The 15,359-nt window shown below is 38.1% G+C and overlaps 1 protein-coding gene across 1 annotated transcript; it reads left to right on the forward strand.

Annotated features, from left to right (window-relative positions):
• Nucleotides 1-1,680: 1,680 nt before the first annotated feature.
• Nucleotides 1,681-14,249, forward strand: LOC116196574 (NPC intracellular cholesterol transporter 1). Its single transcript, XM_031526361.1, has 39 exons — nt 1,681-1,865; nt 2,376-2,452; nt 2,715-2,832; nt 2,937-3,044; nt 3,338-3,454; nt 3,712-3,862; nt 4,195-4,442; nt 4,567-4,743; nt 5,599-5,669; nt 5,788-5,905; nt 6,553-6,636; nt 6,829-6,924; nt 7,113-7,214; nt 7,448-7,516; nt 7,902-7,997; nt 8,080-8,187; nt 8,483-8,596; nt 8,683-8,766; nt 9,094-9,222; nt 9,355-9,553; nt 9,643-9,783; nt 9,924-9,967; nt 10,049-10,132; nt 10,226-10,294; nt 10,394-10,470; nt 10,604-10,673; nt 10,980-11,129; nt 11,296-11,361; nt 11,538-11,682; nt 11,879-11,943; nt 12,035-12,100; nt 12,200-12,293; nt 12,384-12,420; nt 12,528-12,585; nt 12,683-12,793; nt 13,048-13,115; nt 13,267-13,333; nt 13,421-13,489; nt 13,868-14,249. The coding sequence occupies exons 1-39, from the start codon at nt 1,800-1,802 to the stop codon at nt 13,931-13,933; spliced, it is 3,879 nt and encodes a 1,292-aa protein (XP_031382221.1). The 5' UTR covers nt 1,681-1,799; the 3' UTR covers nt 13,934-14,249.
• The last annotated feature ends 1,110 nt before the right edge of the window (nt 14,250-15,359 follow it).

Below are 15,359 nucleotides of genomic sequence, written 5' to 3' on the forward strand. Positions count from 1 at the left end.
AATTTAACACAACATAAAAAATAGCATCCTTACTTATCCTTACCTCTTTGCTATGTGCAGCAAATCACTTCTCCGCCCAGCGATTTCTTGCAAAATCGACACATGCCATCAACTCGCATCTCTGATATCTACCGTGGACCTCAAATTCGTGTGTTTTGTGCCCTAATTCCATCAAAATATCACATGCCCAACCTGAATTTCCTTTCTTCGTAATGATCTTCGAAGACAATTTGTTTTCTCCCCTATTTCCTTTTACCTGCGATTTTAAACCCTAAATGGAGAGGAGGTGAAATCTCCATTTTGCCAAACCCCATCAGACAAATAGAAGAAGAGGGTGAGGGGCAACACGTAATTTCATCAATAGGGTAATGGAGGGAATCCACGTCAGCCGACGTTAGCCACATCACGACCGTTAAACTGCCACATCGGACAATTCTGTTTAAATTGATAGGTCTGGCCGCTTTGTGCTAAACGTGATAGGAAATTAAAAGTTCGTGAATTTCTGTGATAAAAAAAATAGTTTGTGCTAAAATTGATAGAAAGTGCAAAGTTTGTATTTTTTTTGGTAATTTACCCTTATAATTATTTATTATAGCTTCTTTCCTTTTTTAGCCCATTTGTAATGTCTCTGATTGGTCCTTGTAAACGGACAAGGAATTGGGCCGAAGAAAGGGAACGACACTCGACAGGACAAAGATTTGGGCCTAAAGTGAAAGAAGAAGGAAGTTGGGTGGTGGGGACAATGAAAGGTGGGCCCAAAAGTCAAAAAGGGAGGGGGAGAAAAATATCCTTCTATCAAGGATTAATTCCAGAAAGCGCCTTCAATGATATCAAATTTTCATATTCTCCCTCAAACTATCTTAAATGTTCATTCTTCACCTTATTGTATGGTGCTCGCATGTTATGATCACTTGCCAAGGTGCTGATATATGATCTCGTAGTAACTGTTACGGGAATTAGAATTTGCGTATTAATGAAAATCTCTACATCTAGGTACATCGAGACGAGAAAGGGGTATAGTAAGTGATGAAATGCTCTTGAGAGTTGCAAATAAACATTGATCCATAAATTTTCAAAAAGGCTAGTGATTTAAAAAAAAAAAAAATTTGTATTGATAGGCATGAAGAGTTGTGTTGACAAATGGAAGCATCTTAGCAGCAAAAGAAAAAAAAAAGGTGATTACTCGTAATAGTTAACGAGCGAAATGAGAACAACTTAAATTGTGATAATAATGTTGTGACTTGTGAGGGAAAAAATACATGTTGTGACTTGTGAGAAAAAATACAATTCAATAGTCGAAAACATCATTGGCTTTTACTCTAATCTAAGTAGCATGGGACACGTAGAATTCCATATAATTGTGACTGTGACATTCTGTTTATCTCATTCTCGGTAAGATGGTGTGCCACGGCGAAACGTTCTTAGTTTATTGGCTAAGGTTAACTAGTCGAACCATAGGTCTCTGTTGACGACCCGCAACTCCGAACACAAAAGTGGTCTAAATGTAAAATACGCATAGTTCAAGCATTCATATCGGGGAATTTCGTAAAGAATCAATAGTTGAGGGGCCACTTAAGAATTTCCAACTCGCATGGCCATTAATGCTTCGTGTCGTTTGCTCATTAATCGTTGGATCATTGCGGACTGCCGCAGATAACGTAGGACTTCAGGTAAACTGACATTTCGTCTCTGTCACTCCCACCTCTCCATTTTCCTGCTCTTCCCCTCCCGACCCTGCACTCCGTTTATCTTCTTCTCTGCCTCGTACAGCTCCTCGGACAACATAGGACACCAATCCTATGACTTCCCGCAGGGAGAAGATGGACTCCTCTTTGGCTTTCTGGGCTGCAGTTTTCCTCATACAGGCAAGAAACGCGACTTCGTGTCTCTGAGCTTCATCTCACTTTCCTATGCTTTGTTGGCTCTTCGTGGATGTTAACGTTGTTTGTGTACTTTGGTTACTGGTGAGCTTTGTGCTGCTTAGATCACCTTCTCATGCTTGCTGCTTGGGTTAGATTGATTTTCCTCTGTCAAGAATTGGTTTTGGTGAAGGGTGTTGTTTGGCGTTGTTTTCATGGTTTACGTGTTCATTTGAATTATGGGTTGTCAGTGATTTCGATGCCTCTGGTTACCCTTTTGCTATCTGGAAATCTCGGGTGCGTTCCAATGTGATGATCAATTGTTTTCTCCGTCGGATATGGATTCAATCATGTTAGATAGATTGAAAAGAAATCCGCTTCATGCTGGGAAATATGTGCTTGTGCGTTTTGACCATCTCCTGCTTGCAGTTGAGAGTTAACACTTGTATGGCTGGTATCATTTTGGCGATGTAATAAGCTTTTTAATTTATTAATTCTTTTTTGAATATCTTTCAGCTCATTTGTTTCGTGTCCCTGGTGAGTTGTCAGAAGGCTGAACCAGATATTCTTGTGGACTCTGGGGCCACGTCTCTGTAAGAACTGTTCACTGGCTAGCCTTTTCAGTTCAGTAGTCTCGATGATGGTTGTTCCAGTTACTTTTGATCCAATACTATCCCGTCTTTTGATTGATAGAAGAGCTTACTTTGACTCCAATTTTGGCATTTGATCTCATGGCCTTTCTGTAGAATACTTCCATTGAAGTGCTTTTGGGATATTTTCTCATAATGCACATTGATGAATTTGCTTAACTATCTGAAGTCTGATCCCTCTTCATTTCGTTGATGTTCCACAAAGCTCTCATGAGAGGATTGGCGACAGGCATTCTAGAGATTATTGTGCGATGTATGACATATGTGGAGAACGCAGCGATGGGAAAGTTTTAAATTGCCCGTACAGTTTCCCAGCAGTAGAGGTTTGTGGCAAATGTGATGAACATTATATTAAGTTCTAGTTTAGCGGAATATTCTATGTGCAATAACTTTTATTATGCCTTTTTTTTTTGTCCTTCTTTTGCAGCCTGATGAGCTGTTATCTGCAAAAATCCAAAGCCTTTGTCCCACTATAACTGGAAATGTTTGCTGTACAGAAGCCCAGTTTGATACACTACGTGCACAAGTTCAACAAGTAAGCTTCCTGATCAAATTTAACTTAAACTAGAATTTATACACATTGCCCTGCTATCTTCAATTTACTCGTAGGCATGGGTTCACGCCACTTGCTTTCTGTTATGTAACAAGGTTGCTTCTATTTGATGTACCAAATGAAGTTTGATAATTATCATCCTCGTTTAGATTTGCACTTTTGCAAATATAGCTGCAGGCCTGGAGTTCTTTTTTATTCAGTTGAGAATTCCTCGTTTTCCCTTGTTTTGTGTTTCTTATTTATCCAACATTCTGCCATGTGCTTTACTTTTCCAGGCAATACCATTTCTTGTGGGCTGTCCTGCATGCTTAAGGAACTTCCTGAACCTCTTCTGTGAGCTTTCTTGCTCCCCTAATCAAAGTCTTTTCATCAATGTAACAGCTGTGGCAGAGGTACGCTGTTTAAATTATGCTAAACTGTTTCGTAAGTTTTATCCAATTGAGAGACTGTTCCAAGAGCCTATTAGTTCGTTGTTTAGATTGCTACAGAGTCTCTTATTCTAGCTGCTTTATTTTTTAGAAAGTGATTTGCTTGGACTGAAAATAAATGAAGGGATCCTGGTTTTTTCGTAGTTTTTGGCTCTTATCATATGTAGCTCTGTTGTCAAATTGGAGATGGAGTGGAAGAATCTCAGTTTTTCTTTTCCCAGGTTAAGAGCAATGTTACAGTCGATGCCATTGACTTTTTTGTTACCGAAGAATTTGGAGAAGGGTTATATAACTCTTGCAAGGATGTAAAGTTTGGGACAATGAACACACGTGCACTAGAATTTATTGGTGCGGGGGCAAGAAACTACAGAGGTAATGTATTATGCTGACATTGATGTCCCAGCAATTTTCATATATGATTCTGTTGTCATCGTTTATCTACCTTTGAATTTGATTATTTTCATCTACATGCTCGTAGCAACTCCAATTCTTAATCTGCAGACTTCCTAAGATTTACCTATTTTCAAATGCTGAAATTGAAAATAAGTTCTTGAATGGTCCTGTTGATCACTAGATGTTTCATCAATTTCCAAAGCTTGAAGAAGGAAGTGTTTACTCTTTCCATTGTTGATGATCAGCTTCAGATTACTTGTTCTTTGAAATCATTTGTCGATTCTTTTTAAAACATTTTACAATTTTTGCAGAGTGGTTTGCGTTTATTGGCCAGAAAGCAGAGCTCTATTTCCCTGGGTCACCTTATGCAATCAAATTTAAGACAAGGGTTGCCGAGTCATCTCCTATGAAGCTCATGAATGTCTCTGTTTATTCCTGTGGCGACACTTCATTGGGGTGCTCTTGTGGGGACTGCCCAGCTTCTCCGGCGTGCTCTGGTGTAGGACCTCCTCCTTCGCATAAAAGTGATTCCTGTTCCATCAAAATTGGATCTCTTCAGGTCGAACTGGTGCAATGATGATTTATTTCTTTGGTTTGTTTAATCGTTAGATATGGACTTGAGCTTCGTGCATTATCTTCTTAATGAAAACCATTTGGTTGTTTTATATGTCTGGTAATTGCAGGTCAAATGCATTGAGTTTTCGATGGCTATATTGTACGTTGTTTTAGTTGCTGCATTTTTTGGATGGACTTTCCGTGGAAAAAGTGAAAGGAGGAGATCTGCATCTATGAAGCAGCCGTTACTGGATTCTATGGGGGAAGGTGGAAGTAGTGAGAACGATGAGAAGCTGCCAATGAAGGTTGGCCTGATTTTAGAATTTTTTACATTTATATTTTTGTTGTTTCTAGCAATAATATATTATGCACATTTTGGAGTTTGCAGCATTTACTGTCTCATCTACAGGTCTCTTGCCAGTTCTAGCTTTTTGCCAATAAAACTTTGAAACTTTTGACACCACTATATGCAATTCAAGTTCGATTCTCAGTGCTGATGATGTTTTGTGAAATCAATAGATATATTATGTGAAGTTTCAGCTTCTTCAGTTTTCCCATAAATTTGCTTTAATTGAGCTCTAGTTGTGCTTCACCTGTTAACTTATTTAAGTACCCTCATACAATCATCTTTTCTTAAGATTCTTGATTTAAAAAAAAAAATGCAGATCAATCCATGTATTATAAGTTGGGTTTCTGCGCATACGAGTGCTAGTAGTTCGATATTCTCTTTGATTATTCTGGGAGGGGTAATTTTTCAGAAAAATGTGGACTTAGAAATAACCTGCCGATCTGTATCGAGCATTCTCCAAGAAAACGCAATCAAATCCTAATTAGATATTGGGGCTCCATGCAGAAAATGCAAGTCAGCTAAATTTCGTTCTCATTGTTCAGGGAGGGTAATCTTCTAGTTGGAAAATGAACAGAAAAAAAGAAAAAAACTTATCAGCAGGATTCTACCCTTATGTCCACTTAACTCTATAGATGAATTTCTTGATTTGTGGCTCTTTGATAATATGAGAAATGGTGCAGAGCTGCCCATATCATGTTAATTTCGATAATGGGCAGTCAAGTTTGGCAGTTTTGCCTCTTAATTCTGTTCAGGTTTTAACTGTTTCTCTTAGCACAATGATTGTCCCACACCTTCTGTCTACTTCATTCAGGTGCCTGAATATAGCAGAAGAGACAACGTTCACTTTTCCTCTGTCCATGGATATGTCACAAGTTTTTACCGGTAACTAGCAGATATCTATTTTTGTGTTTATGATACCCTTCTCAGCCTTTAGGTTCAGATTTAATGTGATATGTGCTTTATCATAGTTCAATAATTGCTAATTCGTTTCTCTTTCTAGGAGTTGGGGTATATACGTGGCGAGAAATCCAGCTCGCGTGCTGTGCTTGTCATTGGCTGTTGTCCTCTTACTTTGTGTAGGTCTCGTTCGTTTCGAGGTGGAAACCCGGCCAGAGAAGGTATTTTTCGCCATCTCTTTTATGTCTGTTGTGGGTTCAGTTTCCAATAGTTGCCTATCAACTTTGGATTGAAATTGGTCCTACAGGGAGGTTGCTTGTGATATAACTGTTGGAGCCTTCAGGCGTCAGAGTAAAAGCATCATCTGTTTTTGCATTACTAATTCTTGGTTGTTAAAATAATGATAGATAAAACATTATCGCGCTTCCAGCTTTATTGGATTGTATATCTACCCATACTTGGCAAGGATAATATTACAATTGAAGAGTACTGTTCTGATATTTAACTCTTGTATAGAGTTCATTAACATCTGAGTGCAAGCTCTGCTTGATGGAGTGTTTAAGGTGTCCTATATTATCTACACACAATTTGTCAATGATGCATAAAAGAATATTACATAGAAAGGGCATATACAAGTTCTAAATTTGGTGAGTTGCAACACACAAAAGGTGAGCTTTACAAATGCATCTGATTCTTGTTTTCCCTTTGTGACATAAACAACGCTGATAAATCTTATATCTTCTTTTCATACTGTTAACTAGTTTGTAAGTGTTATTCATGATCATATCAGTCCATGCATTCATGCCAACAGATGTTCCATTACTTTTACCCGTATTATATTAAACAGTGCAAAGTGTAAAAACTGCAGCTGTGGGTTGGCCCTGGGAGTAAAGCAGCGGAAGAGAAACAGTTTTTTGACAGTCATCTTGCTCCCTTCTATAGGATCGAGCAGGTGCAATTTTTTCCTCACACCCCCCCCCCCCCCCCCCCCCCCCCCAAAATTCATGTTCAACAGTCCTTGACAATTTTTTCTATTCAGCATTTCGTGGCAACGACATATCATGCAGCAGTCATTGTTTCTTTGCTCAAGATTTATCCTTGATCCACGGATTAGTAAATACTCTGTTATGATATGCTTGTTCAGCTCATCTTAGCAACTCTTCCTGATGCCAATAGTGGTGCGAGACCAAGCATTGTCACAGACAGTAACATCCAGCTGCTTTTTGAGATACAGAAAAAGGTATTGTCTTAATATCTTCTTCTTTGAGTGCTGAGGATTATAAGTAAAGACTGAATCTGAAATATGGAATGATAGATGCATTGAAATAATCCTTCTTAGCCTGTTGTGCAATTTTTTCTGTCTTGTGGATTTATATTGTGTAATATCTGTTCATTATGGTACTTGAAATCTTTCATTTGGTCGGACAGATTGATGGAATCAGTGCTAACTATTCTGGATCAGTGGTGTCCCTAACCGACATTTGTTTGAAGCCACTTGGGGAAGATTGTGCAACTCAAAGTATACTGCAGGTTTTGTTCTGTAGATTTATATTATTAAGAAGTCTGAGAATGATATTGGGATGTGAACTAGCAGTGTGGTTGATTACCTGAGAGCATTCATGAAATTAGCCCCTATCTGGATTCTTCAGTATCTGAAATCGTTGATTAACTAAGGATTATTTAGACGAGTTCAGTCTATCCAAGTCTGCAAATTGCAACCTTTTGTTGCTAATTTTAGGATATATGTTGCTATATTCTGGCAGTATTTTAAGATGGATCCTGAAAATTTCGAGACATACGGAGGAGTGACCCATGCTGAATATTGCTTTCAGGTGAGGTTTCATATCCACTTGTTCTATTGTCATTGTAAATACTAATTTATTGTCTGTTTGTGGATCTGAGACGAGCTATTCATCGTTGGGCAAGAAGTCCCATCTGTAGATTTGAACTCGTCTTAGAGCTTGCCTCCAAGTCAAGAAGATATGAATTCATGTTTAGCATGAAGTTGATATAAGCGCCAAAATCGCAAATGCATAATAGTCTTCAGTTTAAAACCGGGCTAATATGGTCTTTTTCATCTTTGCAATCATCTTCACTGCTGTTTTGCTGGTGAATGATGGAATTGTGTTTTCACTTGTCAAGTAATTGGGGAATTACTTACATCTCAATGTGAGTGGGAATATACAATGTTTTGACTTGGCATCTTCCTATATTCAGCATTATACATCAGCAGAGACATGTCTGAGCGCATTTAAAGCTCCACTAGATCCAAGCACTGCACTGGGGGGATTTTCTGGAACTAATTATTCTGAGGTGAGACTTGATGGAGGAAAAAATCAATTTTCATCAATTGCTTACAAGTTCAGCTTTCATTCGGATCATGCTCAAATGCCAGGCATCCGCATTCGTCGTCACCTACCCAGTTAATAATGCTGTAGAAGATGCCAATGATGCGAATGGTAGGGCCGTGGCATGGGAGAAGGTTTTCGTTCAATTAGCGAAGGTTTGAGCAGAGAACCAATTATATTATGTATTCTTTTTAGATAATCTGCTTGAATTTATTTAGATATATCACAATGTTTATGTAGACGATCTACATATACTAAGGCGGAGATGACTAAGGCTTGAGAAGTATTGGTGAAACATTTTACACTGTTGAGTAAGGCTTAAGAAATTTTGCATGGACAAAATTCAACCATTGGTTTTCTTTTGCAGCCAGTTCGACCATGCTGATTGTTTAGCAATTTTATCTCTTTTACTTCCAATCTTGTTAAATGATGGAGCAATTACATTGACAGGAGGAGCTGCTGCCACTTGTGCAGTCCAACAATCTCACCCTTTCATTTTCTTCTGAAAGCTCAATTGAGGAAGAACTGAAAAGAGAAAGCACTGCAGATGTTGTGACAATAGTGGTAAGTTATCAGTGACTTTGTTTATTCATATCCTGAAAATGCATGTCTTCTGACGGTCTTTGCTGATGTTTTTAATTGTGCGTCAGGTGAGCTACCTTGTTATGTTTGCTTACATATCGGTGACATTGGGAGATACACCTCGCTTATCCACATTTTATATCTCCTCGAAGGTACTGTAAGCTTTGCTTTTAGTTATCCTCAAGTTTCTTCCCACATATAGGCGCTAGTATGAGCAGTAAGATGCAGTATTTAATTTTTATGTCTGACTTTCTTTGTTCGATTGAATGTGATTCTCGCTTTTTGGGCAATCAAGTGAAGATAGCCTGGTTTTGATAATCTTATATTTCACAAGCACGACTTTTCAGCTTGTTGAAAATTGTGAGGTGCCTTGGACCCTTCCAGGCACTTTTGTTCACTGCATGTTTTTAAACTGCGGTTTTATTTTTCTTGAATAAAGTCAGCAGCATTTACTGGAGACATACGATTCTGGATGACAGGTGTTACTTGGTCTTTCGGGAGTTATCATTGTGTTGCTCTCTGTTCTTGGGTCAGTTGGATTTTTCAGTGCTTTGGGAGTCAAATCTACTTTAATCATAATGGAAGTCATTCCTTTCCTAGTCTTAGCGGTAAGCTTTCTTTTTAATTCTTATTATTATTAAGCATTCCTTTGTTTTTGAAGCTTAATGTGAGTCCATCCTCTTCAATTTAACTATCTTTATTATATTTGTTTCCTCTCATGTGGCTCTTCAACTTGCAAGGTTGGAGTGGATAACATGTGTATATTGGTTCATGCTGTGAAAAGGCAACCTTCAGATTTGCCTTTAGAGAATCGAATAAGTAACGCGCTTGTTGAAGTCGGACCATCAATAACATTAGCTAGCTTGTCTGAGGTCCTTGCATTTGCAGTTGGTGCTTTTATTTCTATGCCAGCCTGCCGTGTCTTCTCGATGTTTGCTGGTAAAATGTGCCATTGTGTTCCTTCAACTTTACTTCGGTTATAGTTCCGCATGCAGTGCACTCTCTGATACCATCTCTTCTTTCTATAGCTTTGGCTGTTCTATTGGACTTCCTTCTTCAAGTCACTGCATTTGTTGCATTAATAACATACGACTTCAGAAGAGCCCAGGATAACAGGATTGATTGTTTCCCATGCATAAAACTCAATTATTCTGAGGCATACGATGAAGGTACTATCCTTAGCTTCTTTTCTTCCATATGTTAGTCTTTTCATAATCTTAGACTGGTGGTGGAGTCATTTTCAATGAGAAGTGTTTGTATTGCTTCAACAAACCTCCCAAAATTACTGACAGAGGCATGTATACTACAGGATCTGATCAGAGAAGACCAGGACTGCTAGTCCGATATATGAAGGTGATGATCTTGAGGAATCGACTGTTAAAATGCCTTCAGGAAATTCATTTGCTTGTTCAGAAGATTCATGTCATTTTGCAGGAAATTCATGCTCGTATACTTGGAATCTGGGGGGTTAAAGTGTTCGTCGTTGCTGTCTTTGTTGCATTTACCCTAGCAAGCATAGTAAGTGGTTCAACATGATGTGCGTATACGTAATATGATTTTATCCCTTATTTTCAGTTTCTGACGGATATCCATCTGTTCTACTTCATACAGGCATTAACTACTAGGATTGAAGCTGGATTGGAGCAACAAATTGTTCTTCCTCGGGACTCCTACCTTCAGGTTCAGTTTGTCTGATGCATTGTCACATTTTTACCTGCTTTTCCTTCCATGTCATGTCCAATCTATATCGTCTCACCATTAATAACACATTTATATCAGGGGTATTTCACCAATGTCTCCGAGTATCTCAGAATTGGACCACCATTATATTTTGTTGTTAAGGGGTACAACTATAGGTACTCAGCTTCTTCTTGGTCCCATCTCGACTTGCTAGCTCTCTATGATTTTGTGCCCATGTTTTTTATTTATTCAAAGCCTAACTTTGATCTGATTGTTTTGATGATTGACTTCTTTCTTCCCTGCTTACAGCACTGAATCAAGTCACACCAACAAGTTATGCTCTATCAGCAATTGTGACTCAAACTCTCTTCTCAATGAGGTGAATCCCTCTTTTATACTGGAATTCTCGTAGTAGCTTTACGATGGCTCCCCTTTTAAGGTTTAAAAGCACCAGCAGTCGGTATGAACAGCACAAATAAAAAGGAATTGCTGCTGCTATTGTAGATACTGCTGTATGGCCGTTTGATTGTATATTTAGTACGAGAAAGGTTTGGTACTTGGAGTAGTTCCTTCTACACTGAATCTCCTTTACCAATTGAAAGTGCCTGTGGATTATCCTATTCTATTGTTCATATATAACAAAATGTATTGGCGCTTAGCTGCTTTTATTTGGTCTCTGGTGCAGATATCAAGAGCCTCTTCAACCCCAGAATCAAGTTATATAGCTAAGCCAGCAGCATCCTGGTTGGACGATTTTCTCGTGTGGTTATCTCCCGAGGCTTTTGGTTGCTGTAGGAAATTCATAAATGGTACTTATTGCCCTCCCGATGATCAGGTAGATGCATCTCTCTGTTCTCTCATCTTTTCTTTTAGATAGTCATTATTTTGACATAATTTATACGTGGTATGTGTAATCATCTTTCATTTTATTTGCTGATTATTGGGACAAATTAAAATTTGACATCCATGTATTGCAATCTTTTCCCCTTCTTCTCTTTCAGCCTCCGTGTTGTTCACCAGATGAAGGCTTATGTGGGTTTGGTGGTGTATGCAAAGACTGCACGACGGTAATGTCTCATATCTCCCTGTGAGATGGAAAAATATGGCCATTCCCTGACTGGTTCTGATCAATATATTTGGATGGAAGTATATTCGATAATTTGTCTGCTGTGAATCAAGGAAATCTTTTATTTTATCCAATGTGCTTTAAATTAAAAGTTAAAACATTTCATGATCTTACCAGTGCTTTCGCCGATCTGATCTGTTAAATGGCCGGCCTTCTACGACACAATTTAAGGAGAAGCTTCCTTGGTTCCTTGATGCACTGCCATCAGCTGACTGCGCAAAGGGTGGGCATGGGGCTTACACGAGTAGTGTTGATCTAAATGGTTTGTATCTCTCATACTTTTACATAATTTATAATATAATCAAAGCACTCCTGCTTCTTCATTTGTTGAAAAGCTATGACCACAAAAGTTGTTTTTCTATCGCAGCACAAGGTGTATCTACACTACACACATACCTGTAAATATAGTACCAATATCCATGAAATGAATTTATCATTAGCTAGTGATCTATTGACAGGTTATGAGAGTGGTGTCATTAGAGCATCAGAATTTCGGACATATCACACGCCTCTCAATAATCAAGTAAGGCTGTAAAAAATTTAATATTTCATCATACCTCTTCATTTTGGTGACATTGATTTTGATTTGTCGTTGGCTGTGTCTATTTTGGCAGGGCAATTATGTTGACTCTCTGCGTGCTGCCAGAGAGTTCAGCTCCAGAGTTTCTGATTCTTTGCAGGTTGAATGATTTGCTCCCCCCATTTTGCCTTTATCAAAGTAAATATTACGATACTGATGCTTGGAGAGTAGCTGATTAGTCCATTTTCTTCTGGCGCAGATGGACATATTCCCATATTCAGTCTTCTATATCTTCTTCGAGCAATACCTCAACATATGGAGGGTAGCTTTGATCAACATCTCTATTGCACTTGGTATTCCACTGACGGAGTTCTGTTAAATACTCGTTATCACTTGATTACTTGTATGCTTAATTCGTGGAATTCAATCCGTTTGCTTAACAGGTGCTATATTTGTTGTTTGTTTGGTGTTCACATCGAGGTATAAATCATTCTTCTTGGTGTTATTTATCAATTCTATTTTTTTATTTGATAATTTTTTTAATCAATTCTTTCTACAAGAAAAATGACATTATTGCTTGCATTCAGTTTATGGAGTTCGGCGATCGTATTGATTGTTTTGGCAATGATGGTCGTAGATCTGATGGTATAACTCTGATCTCAGAAAGAATACATAATATACTTTAGCTCTTGAAGTTTTGTTTTCAGAATCTTATCGATCTTAATCGTATCTATGCCTGCAGGGCGTCGTGGCAATTCTGAATATCCAGTTGAATGCCGTCTCCGTCGTAAACCTCATCATGTCAATTGGGATCGCTGTTGAATTTTGCTTGCATATATTACAGGCGTTCCTGGTTAGTACTACCACCTCCCCTTGGTCTTAATTTCTCAACAAGCGAAACTTGCCTTCTCCTTCGGGTTTTTGCTGGGGTTATGAGAGCTGTTGGATGCAGAATTTCTTGATTTTCTTCTTGCATTAGTTTCTAAGATACTAAAAATCTTTCTTTCTGGCATAGGTGTACTATGCAGTACTTACCATTTTCAATAGCTCTTTCGAGCTGAAGTAAAGTCTGCTTAAGTTGTCTGTGTTTGTGGTGCTATTATACAGGTATCACGAGGTGATCGAGACCAACGAATGAGAGGGGCTCTCAGTACCATGGGGGCTTCTGTCTTCAGGTAGATGACTTCTCTCTCACCCATTAATAGATATACTGATAGTGTAAGCGATGTTTATTCTAACTATAGACATCGGAACGTGCATCCAATTGATGACTTTACTCCCCTTTCAGAGTTGTTTCTGATGCTTATATTACCTCACATTATGCAGTGGCATTACACTGACGAAACTGTGTGGAGTAATCGTCCTTTGCTTCTCTAGATCAGAAATCTTTGTGGTCTCTCTTTCATTCTCTGCCTCTCTCTTGCTCTTCTCATAATTTCATCGACACGGGATGTTGAATCTTTGTGACCATGATCTGCAGGTTTACTACTTCCAAATGTACCTTGCACTGGTTCTCATAGGTTTCTTGCATGGCCTCGTGTTTCTACCAGTAAGTCGACAAATTATCCCTTCACCTCTTGCCGTTACCTCTCCATTGCATCTCCTAAGCCCTTTATATCAGGATGGGATGATCCCCGAGGACATCTTGTGGGTCGCATTTCTTATTCTGAGCGACTATAACCGCTATACGCCCTTCTTGCATTTACTTATATCCACGGATTATTTGATTTACTGTTCTCCTTTTCATTGGAGTTGTCTGGGTGTACTTGACATAGCATTTCCATGACACAACCAGCAGAATCTTGTTCTCGCTGTTCTTGCATTTCTGGAGAAACCTGAAAAAAAAATGGGATCATCGGACCTGTCCTCGACACGGGACTGAAACCATTTGAATGTGAATACGATGATTTATCTTTGACGTTTCCAGGTGGTGCTTAGTCTGTTCGGCCCCCCGTCTATATCTACTCCTCCTGCTCCTCCAGAACTTAGTTGATGCCGAGAAGAAGCGTGGAAGAAGCGAAACTTGGCGTTACATTACGAGTTTTCCTGTTTCTTACAGCAATTGATACATGTACAGAGGAGAATTCTGAATGCTCTGTAACAGATTTTTACGTTATTCTCATAGAAGATACTAGAGTTCAATCCCGTGCACAGCTTGTGTTCGATATTATATCCCGCATGGTACAATGATCTTTTCTATATATTTCCGGTAGTAATTGTATGTACCATTGCGTCTGACGTTAGGCTTAGCGATTGTAGAACCATCCATGATTTGGTGAACCTGAGTTGATTATAATGAACTTTTGTAAGCTTATTACTTGGTATTGAGCATTTTACCCAAAAAAAAGAAAACAAAATCCTTTGTAATGGATACCGGATCATATTGTCTCAATTATGTTCCAATCTATATCTATACTAGTCATATTATCCGAGCGTTGTGCAAGCATTTATTGATATTATAATTCTATAATACATTAGAAATATATAAAAGATATTGGGAATAGTTACATTAATTAATATCTCTAAAAAATTGTATGAGTTTTTAGTAAACATATAATAAAATTGTAAATATATTATGGAAATCTAGAAAAAATTTAAAAGTTTATATTAATGGGGGGCCTCAAAGAGACAGCTAATCACGGGCTGAAGGGCACGAGTGAAAGAAATTTGTGAGTCTAATATGCTTATGTGGAAGAATCTTATTGCACGAACGAAAGAATTTCCTGGAAGTATGCTAAATTAATATATATATATATATATATATATAAAGTAATTCAAACTGCTCTCATGAGAGTATTCCGTTCGTACAAGGAGGATTCACCGCGTCAGCATTTTCGTGCGATGAAGAGCTACCACGTAAGTATTGACTCTCTCCCGTTGAATGTATTATTGCTCCCACTAAATCATCTTTGACTCTTTTCTTCAACGAACTCCTCTCTCATTAATTCATTTCAATTCGCGGAAATTCACATTCCTCTCCCATTTCTTTCTCCAGCCATAATTTTATGTGATCCTTTTTTACTTTTGTGTTCTTTATTACCAGAATAATTATTTTGAGAAATATATATATATATATATATGATTTATTATGTACGAAATGTGAATTTCATCAATAAATTCTCACAAAAATTATATAAAAAGCATTGATAATAATTCAATAAAATTGATGCCAGCGCAATGCGCGGGCTATACATCTAGTTTTAAATATTTAGACGATCATATTAAGATTGCATTTTCCGTCATTTTATGACAGATTTGTAATCACCTTAATGTGGAATGCGATATGTTCTTGTTCTTCTGATTTAGAAACTTTATATTTTACCCCCTGAAAAACCCTCGTCTAAACCATTTTGCACCGTAACCCAATAGTTTCGATTTTGTATCATTTCACTTTTTGAATATTGATATCATCACATGCA

The sequence above is a fragment of the Punica granatum genome, chromosome 2 (assembly GCF_007655135.1).
Source record: "Punica granatum isolate Tunisia-2019 chromosome 2, ASM765513v2, whole genome shotgun sequence".
NCBI lineage: Eukaryota > Viridiplantae > Streptophyta > Magnoliopsida > Myrtales > Lythraceae > Punica > Punica granatum.

Bases quoted from the DNA above. Each gene is read 5' to 3' on its own strand.
- LOC116196574 (XM_031526361.1), top strand. From the start codon at position 1,800: ATGACTTCCCGCAGGGAGAAGATGGACTCCTCTTTGGCTTTCTGGGCT. The intron at 8,597-8,682 runs GTAAGTTATCAG...ATTGTGCGTCAG, and splicing joins CAGATGTTGTGACAATAGTG to GTGAGCTACCTTGTTATGTT. The intron at 10,133-10,225 runs GTAAGTGGTTCA...TACTTCATACAG, and splicing joins CATTTACCCTAGCAAGCATA to GCATTAACTACTAGGATTGA.